Source organism: Oryza brachyantha, chromosome 3 (genome assembly GCF_000231095.2).
Source record: "Oryza brachyantha chromosome 3, ObraRS2, whole genome shotgun sequence".
Lineage (NCBI taxonomy): Eukaryota > Viridiplantae > Streptophyta > Magnoliopsida > Poales > Poaceae > Oryza > Oryza brachyantha.
This window is the reverse complement of record NC_023165.2, coordinates 15,186,371-15,205,243: the sequence shown is the minus strand read 5'-3', so window position 1 is coordinate 15,205,243 and position 18,873 is coordinate 15,186,371. Positions and strand designations below refer to the sequence as shown.

The window sequence follows — 18,873 nt, the reverse complement described above, 5'->3', positions numbered from 1 at the left end:
AAGGCTATTATGGTCAATCTACTTCGTATTCTCTCTTTTAGGAGTTCTGGAGTAGACCAAGCTAGCCAAACAGTTTTGATCTGCTCTCTGGCTCTCACCAAGTAGCTCTCACTGAAGTTAGAGTTTGGAGTTAGGACTAGAGCCTACCAAACTAGCCCTTAATGTCCATTTTCACCGCCGCATCGGTGCTATGCTGATTCTGCCCGCCGCACAGCCCGCACTCCCCGACTCCCAGCTCCTGGACGGCCGCACCCCTCCCGCCCAGCCGCGGAGCCGCCCAACCCGCCTCGGTGCCTCTCGGCCTCTGCATGGCACTGGCAGGCAGCAGCTCGACGTCCCAGCAAGCCCGCCCTGGCGCCCCTGTCGCCCGGCATCCCCGCGTGAAACCAATCCATTAATGCCGCTTTTGTTTGTTGGAGTTTCGGGAGAAGTTGTCCGGCGGTGAAAGTTGTGATAATAGATTAGTATAGGGTTAATTAATTATTAAATATAAAAATAGATTAACATGATATTTAAAGCAATTTTTCTATAAATTTTTTTCGAAAAAACACATCATTTAGCAGTTTGGAAAGCCTGCGCATGAAAAAGAGAGTAATCTGGTTTATTAGCCCTCCACTGGAGCAATCTAGATCCATCTAATTCCATTCCCTTAGGGCAGTTCCAATAGAAAAAACTAACATGGTTGCTATAGTATAAGAAATGAAACCATTATTTATAAGTAAAGGTGTCTTCGAGTTATAATTGTTTTCTCTCCTACCTCTATTTTTTCACCAATGATAAGCATGACACATGCCCTAGTGTTTTTTTCCAATGATATATTTATGGTTTCTTGGTGCATTAGGTAAAGAGAAGATTTTGTTTCTTCCTGAGGAATCCATTTTTTAGTTTTTTCTCTCTTTCTTCATTAATTAGGTTGTCATGTTATCATTTGCTTATGTGACAACTGGCAAGCTATTTAATGATGATAGAAATCACCATTAATATAACATTAGGACTGTCACTTACCATGCCTGGTTTGAAGTGCCACGACGATGTCATCGTCAAATCAAAGTAGATTGATTCTCTCTCATTTTATTTATTTGGTGTTAATTAGTTAAATTGAACTAACCAATGTCATGTATTTGTATACGTAGAGAGTACAATAAAAAAAGCTTAGTGTCTTAAACACGAGGTTTGTGTGTTAATGGACCCATCTGAGACGGGATCACAAGCTTAAAGGGCTGTTTACTCTGTTACACAAAGTATGAAAGCAGTTTTTTAGCACACAGGTGTATACACACCCGTTACTTGCATGCCATCTAAATAGTCATAAAAAAATATAGAAAAATTTAACAAGATAGTTTAATATGAGTTATATCACTCCACCAACATGCAAGTTTAAATTCATCTTTTACAAGTTATAGCAAAAATAACAAAAACAATTATGAATATGTATATAGCTAGTTTCAGTTTTTTTTTCTATAACTTGTAGAAGTTGAATTTAAACTTGCGTGAAGTGATATAACTCATATTAATCTATCTTATCAATTTTTTTTCATATTTTTTGATAACTATTTAGATGACATGCAAGCACACGAGTGTATCTATACCCGTGTGCTAAAAACTGTTTCCGCACAAAGTATATTATGTGCTAGACACTCAATTATTATTAAGGATTAAACACCTTGAGGTGACTAAAAGCAAGAAAATCATGTCATTAACATTCTAGCTTAGCTTAGCTATCTTCTCGGTGACGCACGGCGGGGAACGACGACAATCGGACTGCGCACGACATGCTTCCTGGACACCCAACTCAAGCTCCCCTCCACCACCTTGCGCCCATCGCCTCCGCTCACCGTCACGCTGAAACCCTTCTTCTCGCCAGCGCCGGAGAACACCAGCTTCTCCGGCGACACGTGCACCGTTAGCGACTTGGGCACCTCCAGCTTCAGCGCGTAGGTCGAGTTGGCCGGCCCAACGTTCGTCACCGTCCGGGTCACGGTGAACGGCGCCGTCGATGGCAGCAGCGGCACCGTGATGATCGGGTAGTTGAGCTGCGCCTCGGGTATCCCGGCCAGATTCGCGCATGCCAGGCTCGCGTTGCGCACGATCGTCGCCAGGCCGCCGTCTCCGATGAGGGCGCAGATGTAGCCGGTGTACTCGGCGACGCCGAGGTCGTATACTAGGCCTGGGTCGGCGGCTCTCGCGGGGTTGACATGGCCGGCGCCGGTGAGGAACGCGGTTGCCCTCTCGTGCTGCTCGTCCAGGATGGGGTTGCCGCCGGCGCTGTCGGCGGCGTCGGACGTCGTCAGAATGGCTAACTTGATGGCGGCCGGCGACCAGTCCGGGTGGCAGCTCTTGACGAGCGCCGCGACGCCACTTACGTGCGGAGTCGCCATGGACGTCCCGGATATGACCTTGAAGAGGCCGCCGCCGCCGCCGCCGCGTAGGAGGTGCGGCGGCCACGCGGCGAGGATGTTGAGCCCCGGCGCCAGGACGTCCGGCTTGAGCACGCCTGGGGTGACCGTGCTCGGCCCCCGGGACGAGAAGGAGGCGACGGTGGGAGCCGGGCGGACGCCGAGCGACGTGTTGCTGAACACGACGCTGGCATTGGCGGCTCCGCCGCTGCCGGCTGACATGGCGTACGCCGTGATGCTGAGGCCACTGGCCACGCTCACCTGCACCAGGCCGGAGCCTTGGTCCTGGAGGACCGTCGTGTAGCCGTCGCTTTCTCTGTTGATCAGCACCACGCCGCCAGCCCCGGCGACCATCATGGCGCTCACCACTGGTTCGCCGAGTGCATCGGCTTGGCAGACCACGAGGTGGCCGGCGACGCCGCTCCCGACAGCTCCGACGAGCTCGTTACAGTGAGGCAGTTTCTCCGAGAAGAGGAGGGGGTACGACGACGTCCTGGAGCTCGAGTTCGCCGCCGCCTCCTGAGCGAGCGCCTGGCCATCGACGAGCTCGCCGTTGCCGAGCCGCACGGTGGCGGAGAAGCTCCGGTCCACCGAGCCCGCGGCGACCGTGAGCAACCACGGTGCGTCGTTCGTGACCGTGGAGGGCTCGGGGCCATTGTTGCCGGCGGCGCACACGACGGTGATGCCCCTGGCCACCGCGCTGAATCCGGCGATGGCAATCGGGTCCTGATCAAAGGGGAGACTCGACCAGCCGCCGACGGAAACCGAGAGCACGTCGACTCCGTCCTTGATGGCCGCGTCGAACCCGGCTAGTATGGCCGCGTCGTCGCAGCCAGAGCCGGAGCACACCTTGTACATGGCGACATGCGCGCCGGGCGCAATCCCGGCCGCTGTCCCGGCGCCCAGACCACGGTCCGTGGCGCCGCGGCCGACGAAGTTCCCGGCGGCCGTGGACGCGGTGTGGGTCCCGTGCCCGACCTCGTCGTCGCCGTCGCTGCCAACGAAGGACTTGACGCCGATGAGCTTGTTGTTGCACCGCGCCGCCGCAGAGCCCTCGCACGAGCCCTTCCACCTCGCCGGGGGTGGCTGGACGCCGCGGTCGTCGAAGGAAGGGTGCGTCGCGTGGACGCCGGTGTCCAGCAGCCCGACGACGACCCCCTTCCCGTAGCCGGCGGCGTCCCTCCAGAACCCGGCGCCGCCCGTCAGCCCGAGGAACGCCGGCGTGTGGGTCTTCATGAGGCGCAGCGTCCGGCCAGGGAACGCGCGCACGAACCCGCGCTTCTTGGACACCACGCCGTCGAGCTCGGCGTCGGTGAGCTCCGCGGCGAAAGCCCTCGAACACCTCGGTGTACGAGTGTATGAGCCGTGGCGCCGCCTCGGCGGAGGAGCCCGTGCGGCCTCGGCAAGAAAGACTCGTGCCACCGGCGGTGATCTACGTCGTCGCCATGCGGCGGCGGCTAGACGAGCACAATGTAGGTCCGGCAGGCAGCATTACCGGCGGCTGGCCGCGCGCCATTCGAACGGACGCCGCCGCCGCCTGCACCATGGTTGACGTAAGACAGCGCAGGTGCAGGCGAGACCAGGAAGGCTACTGCAGCGAGCAACAGAAGAGAAGCCATGAGATTGGTGGAGCACGGCATTGCCAGGTTGATGATGATGCGCCAAAATGCAATTCTTTTCTGTACACCATGAAAATGATTGGATCGAGCAGCTCATGCAAACCAAAACCCAGCGACGGTTTGTCCGGGAAGGTATGTCAACTCTATCTCTATATCTACATATTTAAACGCTGGTATACCTCAGCAGGGTTAATTAATTGCATTCTAGTTTCTATGCAAGATTGTGAATGGGGTTTGCTTTTATATATATTTTTTGTGTGGTCAATTGAGCATAAGAAAGTTTATGTATTATAATGGCTTGGATTAATCAGCTCATAGACAAAACTTGATTAACATGCAGCGAGGCATGCATATCTGTATCAGCATATATACGTCAGATAGAAGATTTAAGGTATAAATGCATATTTGAAAATCGAAACAAAATAAAGGCTATATATGGTTAAATATTTGAAAATTGCTTCCTCCAACAAAAGGCTATGCATGATCTTCATTAATGCGGAGAGAAAACATGGAGTACGATGGTGTAACGACCATAGCCTGGAAGAGAGAACGAGTATGGTTCTGCACCCAACTTGGGCTTTGGTTCTCATTTTGAACAAAAAGGTTCAGATGACTGGTGACAAGACAACTCACCTTATTAATCACTCAGGTTAGGAAGTCAAGTGACGCTAAACATTGCTCTTGGTGCTCTTTTTCATCTACTATTCTTTTGCTATAGAGGGCCCATGGGCACATTTTGTTGCATAAGAGTTTACAGATTGGGACACCTTTTGTTGCCTAAGGTTTACTTTAGACTATTATTAAACTTATTTTTCACTTCAAACTAGGTAAATTTGCTATTTTGTGATTTTGGCCACTCAAATATCATTTTTAGCCATGTCTAGTCTTCCCTAAGGTAAATATTTAGATACAGAGTTAGCCGGTGTACCAAAACCAATGTGTTTAAGGTTATTGATGTGTATTGAAAAGTTATTTAGGATGGTCCAAGCTACAATAATAGCAAATTTATTCGGTCCAAGGTAAAAAAAAACTTTAAAGTGGTTCAAAAATAAAATTTAGACAATAAAACATGGCTGAAATGTAATTTACTCCAAAATAAATTATGTTTCCAAAGAAATAAATAGGACGAGTGGTTAAACTTGATGCTTAAAAGTTAAAGCTTGTACATTTAAATATAGAAGGGTAGTATGTTTAGCATATAAGTACTCTGATGTTTTTTTTAGCAAATAGTGTAGAATAATATGGACAGTTACACCTTCATCCTATAATATAAGATATTTTGTCATTCAATTTTATCCCATGGTACAAAATCAAGACAATGTTTTATTTTCCAGCAATTAAATTGTATGCTACTTTATTCTTTACGTACTAAATTTTGTAGCACTTTATCTCACATCAATCGATTTTTGTACTATTTTATTTCCTCACCTGCCATTTTTTATATGACTTAATTTCTTATTGTTTAAAAAAGAGGCATAATCCATTTTGTTATGGGACGGAGGGAGAAGAGGTCAACTGTTGGGAAATTTATGCATCAAGTGCATTTCAGGTATCCTATTTATCAAGGTACGCGTTCACCAATTTCACATTAAGATAAACTGACCCAAAAAATACAATTGAGTGGCGTGAAATGCACAGAAAGAAAACTTCGAGCAACCTTTAATTATTACACGGAAAATTATGTAAATATTTGCTACAGGACATATAAAGTTTGTATAATTTATCAGTGTACCGTGTACATTACAAAATCGTGTCATACCACATTTATTATATTTCACTGCCATCCAATTGAAGAGAGACACCACGTTATAATTACAATATCGCCCCTAAGGGCAGTATATGTTTGCTCAACTTGGTCCGATTCATTCAAGCATGGAGTAGGCCACTTCTTTGTCGATCCCCTAAGTAACAATGAGAAAATTTTCAAATGAAACATTATGCAAAATTTTCAATTACGAGTCAGGCAAAATTTTCAAAAATTTGATATTACACATTAAGCAAAATTTTTAAATTTGCAGGTTACACATTACGCTCGTGTAATTTGAAAGTTTCAATTTTCCAAAGTTTCAAAATACACATTACGCAATCGGGATTTGAAATTTTCAAAAAAAATTGCAAAAATGCATAATTTACATATTTGGAAATTTTGCATAACGTATAGTTTTAAAATTTTCTAAAAACCACAATGAAACTATAACCAAGCCAAGTCAAGCAACGTATGTTAGCCCAAGAGGCCACAAGACAACTATCATTTTAATATGGTTTCTCTCTCCAATTGAGCAAGGATTAGCAGGCATTTGTGTCCTCCCATAACACATTATTGAGTGCCCTGTAGCAAACTTTACCTCAAAATCACGGGCAGGTCAACATGAATAAGCATCAGCGTGGGCCATGACTCAGGTAGGAATGTCGCAGATTGAAATGGACCTAACAAATGCAACCGCCATAGCAAACTTGCACGGCGATTACATATTGAAATTTACCAAAGCTAATCCAAGTCGATTGCCATAATATAGGCAACAAAATACATCATTTTAGTGACAGCAATCACCACATATGAACAAAATAGACACCATGGCGATGTCTGAGGTGATGCTTGACCCGCCGAAACCTAGTTTGTTTCAAAACGATAGCAGTCACATCCTTAGAGCCTTTTGAGTGATCAAAAAGCATGAATGCTAGGCCTTCCATACAGTCATAAATACAAATAGTAAATCACCTACTGGAGCCTCTTCGGAGGCCACCTTGCTTTCTAGGATTCTTCAGTCCTCAGATCACCTTTTGGATGGTCTCCCCCGCCTTTTAGGCTTCCTCTCTTCTATTGTTTCATCGTTGGGTTGGTCTTCCCCAGTCATCCGGTCACCTCCTCGCTTACCGTATTGCCTTTTACGTTTGTTCACATCTGCCACTTCAATGTTTGGCTGGTCATCCATGTTCTTTGACCTGATAAATCACAGAAAAAGAAAGTAGCCCAAATATTTTAGCTAATGTTACATCGTCAAACCTTCAAAAATCAAAAGCTTGTTCAGTCGTTCTTACCCTTCTGATAAAGGATCCAAGAAGTTTACAACTTCTTTAAGAGCATTAAGAGCAATCTTCTTGATCTATTTTTTTAAAAAAAAAACCTTAATCAACTTAAGGGCAATAATCAGAGAACATCACATCATATGATCAAACTAGATAACTGAATACATCGCAGTCTAACCTCTAGTTTATCTTCTTTAGCCCTGTGATGAGATGGAAGACGTCTAAACTCTCCAGTCAGCTTAACACATTCACTGACATTTTCAGGGGAAACAAAGTCTAGAGCAACCTTGATGCAAGACTGCACAAATCAGAATGCAAGTTTTCTGGTTTAGTAATATTTAAAGATAAAAGTGCATCTATACCACAAGGATTTAGGTGGTACCAATAAATACCACCAAAACTTTATATCTTCAACAAATACCACAGGATGGGGGGAGAGAGGGAAGCATTCAGCCGCACCTTTAAATTTCTCACTTGGTGTGGACACCCAGCAGGAATGAAAACAGCTTCACCTAGCTTCTGCTCGAATGTCCAAGGTTCAATACCTAAAATTATACATGCCAACGAACAAGAAAAACAATCTTACATCCGTGTATTAGCAGTGTTGCAAAAGAGATGACAGCTTTAGAATAGAAGGTTAACTAACCGTATTCTTTCTTGAGCTTTCTTTTATGCTCTGCGGTCAAATAGAAAGTCTGGTCATGAATTGGGTGATAAACCTGCACAACATACAGAGCTATTGCTCAGCACAAGAAAAATGTAAACGATTCCTATGTAATGCGATTGGAAAAACAAAAACCTGTTTCACTGGATCACAGTGTATGTGCCGAAATTCTGAGGCATGCTTGCAAAGATAATCTTGTAACTTCTCAGAATCCTCTCTTCGAAAAATATCCCACAAAGCGCCACCAGTTTTCTGTTGGTCTGAACAGTCCGAATCTTTGTGTAGGCATCCACTCCTATCAATGTATCCTTGGTTGTCCAAAGTACAATGAGCTCCACCATGCATCTTGCTAGAACTATTTTTAACCTCATTATTATGTTTTGAACATTGTGCTAATTCACTTTGCCCAACATCACTTCCAGAATCATCAGAAGGTAAAGCATTAATGTCCAAACCTGCATGACACATGAAAGATATGTTGTAAACCATAATCAGACACAATTAAAATTCTTGCCAGCTTTTGATTTTACGTAAAGATATATTTTTACCCTCAGTACTTTGTTTAGAGATGTGTTTGGTTTCCATGTTACATGAGATTTTCGATGATTTATCAACAGCTTTACCCTTGGATTCAACCAGAGATGATTGCCTGTGCATGGTGTCTGATTCTAAAACCCCACGTTCATGAAGATCTTGTTCTCTCATTTTCTTTTTGGTTTCTGCAATCTTTTGAAGCTGTTCAGTTTCATACGACACGTCAGCTGTGTGCATCAAGATATTTACCTGGCCAAACCAAACATTTTTAAGCCAGTGAAACTCAATCAAGTGATAAAAGGAAAGAACAAACAATTTATGGTAAGCATGCCTGGCAAGGCACCTTTTATTTAGGACAGGACATTAAAGCTACAACATTTCAGAAAAAAATATATCACCAGCCAATTATAAAATAACAACATACCGCATCAGACATGTCACAGTGAAGTTTGGTCACAGAGTCACCCCTGCCTAACTCTTCATAATGTCCATAAGCAATATAAGTTTTTGGCCCAAGATCAGGCTTCAGTACACCAGCAGGAAGCCTGACAGCAAGATTTAGTGGGCCATATCGTGGATCTGTATACTCAGGAAATGGCAATGCAGTGATAAATTCAGCACCATGGCGAGGTAATCTCTGGTCAAACAAACTAGATGGTGGCCAATCTTTTAGCTTAAGCATCTCAGGCCAATGGTTCCTCGAATGCATTCTACCTCTCATATACCCCATAAAGAACATGTGTATGTTAATTTCCACCTGCAGCAACAAAGAATGGTCTGTCTACATAAAAACAGGCACATATAACATATTTTTAAAATTAAAGTTTTAAGTTAAATCCATTGGTAAATTAACAAAGTTCTCTTACAATTCATTGATAAACAGAAACCAGTTTTCCAAGGCAGGGGCTATCAAATCTTGCTTGTCCAAACAAAGTGCAAACAATAAGGTTTGCAGGAACACAACAGAGGGAATTTTGAAGATACAATGATGCCATTAACATAAAAATACAGGAAGGACCATCCACTTCTAAAAGGATAATCATCTCATTCTAATATAGTAAAGTTCTTTTAGGGATCATGTGATTCTGAGAGGATAACAAAAGTTGTACAGCCTATTAAATCAAATATTGAACACTCATGCATTGAGGAAAATAGAGTTCCAAACCTCATTCCAATCAAGGCAATCCACCGCGGTAACAGCAAAGTGCTCATCTTCAACATCACCATTGGTTTTCTTTTCTCGCAATGCTCGCCACATAACCAATGGCTCCCAACTCAGCCCAGATGTTAACTGAAGAGCATCAGAGACAATAACTGGTTCACCTTTTGACCAATGCATCTGAAAGTGCAACAGGTCATCCTCCCGGATGTCAGTAGCATCTGGACAGTATAGGTAGTTATCACTTGAACCCTTTCTATTGGCTGCTTTTCGAATAGCCTCTGTTCTTATCTTGCTTGAATGATCAAAGCAAGGGCAATGATTACTTCTTGTGTTTATTGCCTTTGCAAATGATTTTCTCTTAATAATTTTGTTACCTCTGTATTCTAACTCAGAAAGCATATTTTCTGGTAGCAAGCATTTGAGTTCCAAAGATGAAGCACCACAGCCTCCTATTTCCTTTGGTGGACAAGGTATACTGCCATCACTATTAGCTTTCCACAGTAGCAGAGGGTTATTTTGGTCCATGGCAACATCCAGGTTATTGAAAGATTCAGCACTTGGGGTCTCCATGTGTCTCCTTGAAGAGACCCTTTTATTTCCATCCTCATCCTTTGACTTGGGAATATCACCAAAAACATACTTAATCCCTCTATCTTCCCAGTGCACAATCTTTACGTCTTCTCCTCCAGGAATCTCCCCTTTGCGAAGCTCCCAGCAGCATGCAAGACACAGGTCATACGAACAAGCTTTGCAGCTTCTATGAAAATCAACTAAAGAAGTTTTGCACCTATTACTGCAATACAAGAACAAAAAGACTGATGAGATGCTTGGTGCCACAATATTTATAGCAAAATGTAAACAGGGAAAAGGATGAACCAATAAACACGCTCATCTATGTCACAATCAGCTTGTTCCAACTTTACTTCATCCACAGAAACACCTGCAAACAAAAAATAAGTCAGTATTAGAAAATTCTCCAATACCTCAATTCATCATGGAACACCAGAACAGCATACCTTGTAATTTGCACTCAAATTCCTTCTCCTTCATCTGCTCCTGTTGTAGTTCTTTCAACCAAGGAAGCAACAAGTATGCAATACGAAAAGCATAACACCTTTGATTTTCCTCGGAGATATTCTTTTCAGGAGGCTGTTTCAAGGGAGCACGACAATTTAATCATGACAGACTATAAAGCAATCTTTTGAGCACAAAAAATTCTGTAGAAAATATGGAGACTCTATAAGGAGGGATATCAAGTACATACCTTTTCAACTCTTATCATTCTTAGGCATGCCTTGCAATTACAATTCTTTCTACAATACGGGCATTTTGCAGCAAAATCAACTTTTGACAAACTTGGATACCTAATTAGCAAAAACAGTTGTGTGTAATGCAATGCAACACAGCCATATATGAAATTTCCAACAAAAGGGTATTAAAAGGAACATCAAAATTAGTATAGCCCAGTCAGCAAAAGAAAATAACTAAAGAAACAAAAGAATGGCAGGCATCTAAAGAATTTACGATTCATTCAAGCAAAAGTATAAATTTCTAAAACAGTGATATTATACAATGGATATGGGTTTTCCAATTAGTAGAAGACAAGATTTAAGACAACGTGACAAACCATCGTTTTATGCATGGCTCACAGAAGCGCTTATTCTTGCATGATTTACACCAAATCACTCTCCCTTTGTCATTTCTCTGGCATTGGTGGCACATCAAAGCATTTTCCCCAGTGAGCATCTTCTTCCCTTTCTATACGATCAAAATAACATAAACTTCAGTGTACTCATAAAAAATACTATGGATATTCCATACAGAACATATAACACACATCTGTGCATTGCCTTGTAATTTGCATCACAAATTTTATCCTCAGAGGATGTGGCCTTATTCTCTTCTTCCTCTATGTTCTTCAACATTTTTTTGTTAAACTTCCTCCCTGCAGCTCTTTGCTTCAATTCTTTTGAAGGCTGCAAAATTTCATCACCCGTCAAGGAAAGAAAATGCTAAGTACTGAGCAATATAGTTTGGATTTAAAAGGCAGATTTTTATTAGCCAACAACCTACACTCACTGCAATTCTAAATTTCGATTGCTAAACACCTTCCAGAGGCTTCATAATACTAGCATCCTATTAAAGATTTACAAGCATCATGTTGAATGGAAGTATCACACATTGCATGTACCAATGATTTAAGGTTTATAGCACTGGACTCGGATCATAAGCATGGTTACATACTGAAAAAACCATTGCTACTAAAAACATTTGCTATCGAGGCCAGGCGAGGCACCAGAACTGCCGTAACAATTGGCAAAAGATCGAATAGATGGGGAAATGATCACTTGGTAGCAGACCTACTCATTGGCATTCTGCCTGGCAAGAGAAGATGGATACAAGGGTCTTTGTGGAGCATAATCCACCCAGTTGGAGCTTTCTCAGGTGGAGGAACTAGTAAAGATCTGCGATGCACCAATACATCGTGTATCGCTGTTCCCGTGTCAGATACAGCGATACATGTATCGACAGAATATCGAAGAATAAATCGCTGAAAATAAATAAAAGTATTTATCAATACGTCTCCGATACTTCTACGCCTAGAGGAGGGCCACCGCCCACGACTGGAGTAGAACAGACGCCACCAACTGCGGAATCACCAACAGCCACACCCATGCATTGGAATCTGAGGTGCAGCCACACCATTTTGTTCTAAGTTTTTATGCTAGTAGTCTAGGATGGCAAGCAAAAGCTTTCAATCTCAGCCTCGAGGCTCAAATGAAACAAATAGTGGTAGAGGTAGTAGTGTGAATTCCTCAACGGGTGCTGCTTCTAAGGGTGAAGAGTATGATCCAAGGTATCCTCTATGGAGATATGTTAAAAACATTGAAAAAAATGGGGGCACCTTAGGGGGAAATGCTAAGTCTGAGTGTGTTTTTTGTGGACGCATTGTACATGGGAGCTACTCGAGAGTTAAGGCTCACATTGTTGAAAATTTCTAATGCTGGAACAAAGATATGTCATAAGGGGACAGTGCCCAACTGCCCATTCTTGAGCAACTCCACCAAGAGATTGTTGCAGCTGAAGAAAAAGCTTCAAGTAGTATTCCCAGATCTATACCCTTGTCTGTTGCAGTGAGCCCATCATCTTTAGGGGTTAGCAAATTGCCCCCATCAGGATCAAAATTAAAGAGAAGCAAGAGGGTGGCGTTGAAGAAAATTTCAAGAGGGTGGCGTTGAAGAAAAATTTCACCTTCAAGATCGTCAAATGGTTGATGCTCTTATTGCAAGAATGTTCTACACTACAGGTCTGCACTCTTTTATGTTTATTATTCTCAACTTGCTATATTCGGCGTTGTGCCATGTATCCCCTATTAACATCGAAATGTACTTATGTTATGGAGCTGTAATATCTTTAGCCATGTAGAACTAAAAGTCTAAAACTACTAGACATTTTCCTGTGATTATGAGTTTAACGTTGCACTTATGTTATAGACCTCAATTGTGTGTTGGATAAGTAATTTCTGTAAGTCATGTTTCTTCATTTCTTGACATTTTCCTATTGATTATGAGTTTAATGTTGCTTATATTTTGTATATACAGTTTTACACTACAAGATACTAATGGTGTACATGGTAACAATAGCCAAAGCTCAAAGATTCATCATTTGTCAAGGTAATCCATAACCTTATTGTTTTTCTCCTATAGTTCCGTGTGTGTGTGTGTGTGTGTGTAGGAAAATTATATAGGTGTGTGTGTGTCATGAAAATAATTCCTTGTGAGAGTCATGAATAATTCCATCTTCTCATAATAAGCATCAACTCAAAGATCACCTTGTTATAAGGGGATCTAATTGCTACAAATGTCTATACAGTGACCTAGTCCTTCCAGCCAACAATAAGGATGTGTGATTGGTTGGGATAGGGAAGTAGGTGGGAAAATTAAATGAGGGTTGGTTCTAACTGGTTGAGATAAGTACTCCCCCAATTTGATAATTCTTGTCATTTTGGACATCGACGCGGCCTTCAAAATCTACTTTTTGACTATGGTTTTCTATTTATATATGGATGTATTCGTTATGACTCATCTATACATATTCCCATAGTTTTTTCAAACTAAATATTTGAAAAAAAATTGAAAGGAAAACTACCAGGCATTTGCCTAGTAGTGTATTTTATAAAAAGAAGATAAAGTATTTACAGCAAAAAGGAAAATGAAAAATTACAAAAAGGCTAGAGCCTCCCTGAAGATCTATAATGTTTGCAACTAATAAGAGACCGATTGTATAAGTGTTTCGTTCATTCTACACATATGTAGAAGAATCTCCTTCTTGAAAGCATTCCACCAGCTTATCAAAAGAAGGATCCATATTCTGAAAATCTTCCCATTTCGTTGCTTCCAAATGTGCCAGCATGCAATGAAACCAATTTCCAAGAAGCCTTTCTTCCTAAACCTCAATCTTGCTAGCACCAACATCTGAAAGAATTCCAAAGAGGTGTTGCATGATATTCCAAGCTTATGCCAACACTTTCTGCTAAACGAACATTGGAAAAACAAGTGAAACAGGGTTTCCCTTTGCTACAACGAACAAAGTTCTAAAAGTTTGACCACACCCTTGTCCAAAACGACAAGAACTATGGAACTGGAGAGAGTAGGTGAGGATGAATTGATATTATTGAAAATTCAAACTCTAGATGTTCTTATATTTTTGGACGAAGGGAGTTGTATAATTTTGAGTGAAGTGCACTAGCTGTCCCTAAACTTGTGTGGATGTGTCATCTAAGTCCCTGAACTTTCAAAATGTATTTTTGAGTCCCCAAACTTGTCCAGGGGTGTCATATAGGTCCAAACGGGCTTCAACCCGCTCCATCCGCTGACGTGGCATGCCACGGTGGCGCCTATGTGTTGGTGGGAGCATGTGGGTCCCACATGCCAGTATCTCTCTCCTCCTTATTCTTTTCTCTCCCTTCTCGTAGGTGCCACCGTGGCATGCCACGTCAGCGGATGGAGCGGGTCAGTACCCGTTTGGACTTATATAACACCCCAGACAAGTTCAGGGACCCAAAAATATATTTTGAGAGTTCAGGGACCTAGATAACACACGCACACCAGTTTAGGGACCGCTGGTGCACTTCACTCTATAATTTTCAGTAACATGGCAAGTCATAACCTCTTTCATGCACTACTAAGTACTAGGTATGTAGATGACCTATGTTTTGAGATGGACAATTGTAGTAAAAGTGAGATTACCATCTTTGGAAGTTCACAGGAGTTATGCCTATTACAGCCCCCTTAAGGCCTATTTATAGGCCTAGCAAGCGAAGATTCTAGGGTTACATGTCTGATTACAAGAGACCCTTGAAAGGGACATTTCTAGGGGTACAAGGGGGAATATACGTAAGTCTAAGCCTATTAGAGTCAAGCCCATTATTGGGCTATTCCATGGCCTTGGTGGGTTGGCACCTATCATTCTAGGTCAAAGCTTCACATAGCCAAAGTCCCCACTTGTTCAAAGGTCCATCTGACTAAAGGCACTCCTAGCCAAAGACATACTCAGTTCTTGGTACACCTGGTGCTAATAGGTCCCCTTGGCCAATGGCCCATGGTGCCAAAGGCTTGTTGGGTTGTTTTCTTGAACGGGTCCTTGCGAGGGACATACCCTTAACATGCTAGTACTTAGCCTCCAACAACCTGCAACACATACTAATTGATTCCACCAAACACAAAGCATAACCAATGAATTCAATAGATGGAGCTCGTACCTTCTCCGAATAGTTGTGATTGCTAAAGATCCGATCACAAAAAATGGATCTTCCACTCCAAAAAATCCTTCGGATCACCAGATCCCGATAAAGAAGGAATGAAATTTATTTATCGTACTGCTTTCTTTTTTTAGATGAAGATGACAGATTATCTTATCTTTGTGATAACTATTTCATGGTATAAACGATGGAATTAACTACTACCAAGTTGAAACTCTACCTTAGAAATATGAGATGATCAACCTCTATATAGAAACTTTTGTCAAAAATACACAGTTTGGTTGTTCAAGAAGCGTGCGTGCAAAAGCCGAGGGATAATGTAGCAAAAAGAACACAGTTGCATCATCCAACGAAACACAAGCATCATCACCACCTAACCGCCAAAGTTATGACTGCATACACCATCAGCAAGCATCTCCATACGAGCAAGACTCGGTGAGGGGAGGGCGTCGATGATAAACACCCCCATCAGAGTGCAATCGTACTAGTGTTGTTCAAGTGGTGGACACCAATCATGTCTAGCATGTTCCCCGCGTGGTGGTGGTAGACACAATTAACTGACATTCTCTCACACTTCTGAAATTACTATGCTTGCATTTCTCTAGATAATGGCATGAATTTTCTAATCCATTCTTAACTCCAAAAGGTAAATCAGCATAAAAAACAGTTGTAGTAATCTCTTTCTAATCAGAGGCATGGTGAAAACTACCACTACTCCTAGAAGCTCCTGATGAGCACCCCATGGCAAGTACCATGCCCCTTTTTTTGGTACCACATAATCTAAACAAACAAAAAACTCTTCTAAGAGCAAGTATAATAATAGGCTATAAGCCAACTATAAACACATGTGGAGGACAGAGAATGAAAATGAGTGTTAGCTCTTATGCAAGAGCTAGCTTTACAGATGCTCCAAGATAGATACATTAAATTCATAGATGGAGAGGAAGGTAGGAGAAAAATAGTAGGCAACCTTATAGCTCTAATACTATTTTTAGATGGGCGTATACCTAGTAGTTATCTCTACTATTAAACTTGCTCTAATAGTAGCAAAGCAATAATTGATTGACTCACAATTTTAACTATGTAGGAAGTTCAACTTACAAGAATTGACACCAAAATTCCTATCTATAACCTATCGCCCATGAGTAATTCCCATGATCAGCAAGTCAGTGGTCTCCAAACAAGTCAAATTGCACATCCAACAAATGTACTCCAAGACGCGCCTAGCCTCCAACCTCTCCAGCTACAGCACAGAACCACCCTCATGCAGATGGGTTTGCCATCTGCAATTCTCCTCAAGGAACCCTCTACATGAAACATTGACCAAAAAATCCCTCGACTGTCAACTTCATAGCTTTATAAGCCATGCAGGCTAACCAACCCTAACTCACTGCAGGCATGCATGCCCAACCGATTTGGACAAAAGAAAGCCTAAATCTACATGGCTTGGACTCAACAAGCATTAATTATGTAATTAGCTAATCATTCTAGTAAAGCTGACCCAAATATAACATAGACTGCTAGCACCTACGCAAAATAATAAAATAATGTGACAAGGTTGTTATTATTAATTTTGCTAATTAACCCATCAAAATATTCTCTTCTCGCATGCAAATCAAGCTAGGAGCATGATTGGCCAGTTTGCTCTCTTGGCTTCACAATAGCATTTGACAGGAATTAATATAGTAACCTTGGAAACAGAAATTGTAGTGGCCGAAAAACACCAAAAATGATATCACTTGTTTACCTATTGATCGGCTAATTGAAAAGGCGAGGCAAAGCGCAACTAAAGCACCTAGAATAGCTTAGAGGAGGCTTGTGCTACAGCTCAAGCACATGCATTCAGGCACTCGCTTAAGCCTCTTTTGTTGCCAGTTTGATTCAGAACTCGTATTTTAGGCATCTTTTGTTGAAGGATTAGGTGATTACCTTATTAGCACAAGTATTTTAGAAAGTGGCTATGTATAATATACCAGCCTAAGACTGCTTTAATTGTAGTTTGTTAACCTTACGAAGACATATTATGTATTTCTTTCTGAACTATTACCCCCTCTCCAGAAATATAAGGACATCTAGAATTTGAAATTTTCTAATAAGGCGGGCCCGCGCGCGCACACACACATACATATTTAAGTGTAACATGTTGATGGTCAGAAGAGAATATAAAGATGTCTTCACCTAACGTCATGGCCTATAACTGGTGACAAGATAAGTGAATATTTGTCGACAGTAGCTAATGCACGACTAAAACTTTCTGTGGCTCAAAACCACTCAAAGATGATTGGCAATAAAGGCTGAGTAATTACCCCATTGTTTGTGTCAAGGTTTTTCCCGTCGGAGAGTCCGTTATTGCCATCCTCTGCTTTCATTTTCTTTGACCTTCCCCTCTTCTTCCGTGCAATACTATTCTTGGGCTCATCAAGAGGCTCTGCAACTTGATTATTTGGTTTTTCAGCATCATCGTCATTCTGCTCACCATACTATAAGCAAAATAGCACTTAGTCAATTCGAGTTCACATCAACCAAACAAACATGGACTAAAACTTGATACAGCCTAAAAGAATCACCAATACAGCGATGGTGACAAACTGACAATGATGAATTAGGGATAAAATTAAAAGATTTATGCTCTCACAATTATTGGAGGGCAACAAAAATGCATGGAGAAATTGCCCGAATTTAGCGACCTGCTTTCTTCAAACCATTGATAGACGAGCAATGCTCAATTTGTCACAACCCGCAACTTTCCTAATTACGCTGCTACGTCATTCTCAAATCATCAGAGAAAAATATAGAATCAGTATCGTCCCGGTTTTTTAAAAAAAAAAAACTCAAAACCAACCTTTCCCCCAAAAAGAATGCGGCCGATGCCAAAAAAAAAAAGTAAAAACAAGAACTAACTTCGTGCGCGTTGACTCACGTTGACACAACAAGTTCACGTCGCAGTTTAATCGCGGAAAAAAAAAACAGAACGCAGAGGACGAAATGAGAAACAGTTTCAACAAAGGAAACAAACGGAGCAGCAGCACGAGAGAGGAACCGAGGAGAAGATCCCCAGGCACGGGAACGGAATCGATTCCCCCACCCCCTTTCCTCGCACCTCATCATCGCTGTCAGTATCAGCTTCGCGCTCAAAGTACGCGCCGGGCGCCGGCCTCCTCACCCGCAGCGCCCTCCCCCCCGCCGCGACCCCGCCGCGGCTTTCCTCCCCGGGCCTCGCCGCCGGCGGCGCGAAAGACTGGTCGCCGAGACGCCCCCGAGCCCGACCCCTTCCTGGCGGCCTCCCCCTCCCGCGCTTCGGCTCCTCCATCCGCGCTAGGGCGGAAGCTGTAGAGTCGGTGGAGGTGGTGGGGGAGGAGAGTATCTTTTTTCGCTTGGGTTTTTTTGAACAGGGCGCTCAGCCGGATGGATCGAATTGAATGGGAAAGCGCCCAATTTAAGGGCGGGGTCGGCGACGGTGGGGCCCGCTTGCAGTCAGCGCGTTTTCTCTGCAGTAAGGTAGAGGATCGCGGAGACTGCGTTTTGTGTGATCGCGTCCGTCCATCTGCATCCAACGGCTGCAAATGGTCCTTCTTCTTAGGGTACACTGTTGCGAGGCTCGGGTGGTCTAGCCGGTGTGACACCGGCGGTGTCTGACTCGCTGCTGCCGACGAATACTTTATTTGGTTATATCAGTAGCATCTTTAATACTTTATTTTTTATGTTTGTAT

General features: G+C 42.8%; 1 protein-coding gene and 1 pseudogene across 3 annotated transcripts; both read right to left on the bottom strand.

The window, feature by feature from the left end:
• Positions 1–1,718: 1,718 nt before the first annotated feature.
• On the bottom strand, positions 1,719–4,036 carry LOC102701715 (annotated as a pseudogene).
• Positions 4,037–6,310: 2,274 nt separating this feature from the next.
• LOC102706545 (lysine-specific demethylase JMJ25-like) lies at positions 6,311–18,550 on the bottom strand. Of its 3 annotated transcripts, none has more exons than XM_015834456.2 (16): positions 18,264–18,550; positions 17,470–17,643; positions 11,253–11,378; positions 11,030–11,160; positions 10,667–10,766; positions 10,419–10,551; positions 10,279–10,342; positions 9,406–10,195; positions 8,665–8,997; positions 8,255–8,489; positions 7,842–8,161; positions 7,689–7,761; positions 7,502–7,587; positions 7,221–7,340; positions 7,055–7,119; positions 6,311–6,958 (listed from the first exon to the last, which is right to left on the bottom strand). In XM_015834456.2, exons 1-16 carry the CDS (start codon positions 18,471–18,473, stop codon positions 6,790–6,792), a joined length of 3,129 nt encoding a protein of 1,042 aa, XP_015689942.2. In that variant the 5' UTR covers positions 18,474–18,550; the 3' UTR covers positions 6,311–6,789. The 3 variants fall into 3 exon arrangements, with proteins under 3 accessions (XP_015689942.2, XP_040377787.1, XP_040377788.1); XM_040521853.1 differs by having other exon boundaries at positions 8,264–8,489; XM_040521854.1 differs by having other exon boundaries at positions 8,330–8,489.
• Between the last annotated feature and the right edge of the window lie 323 nt (positions 18,551–18,873).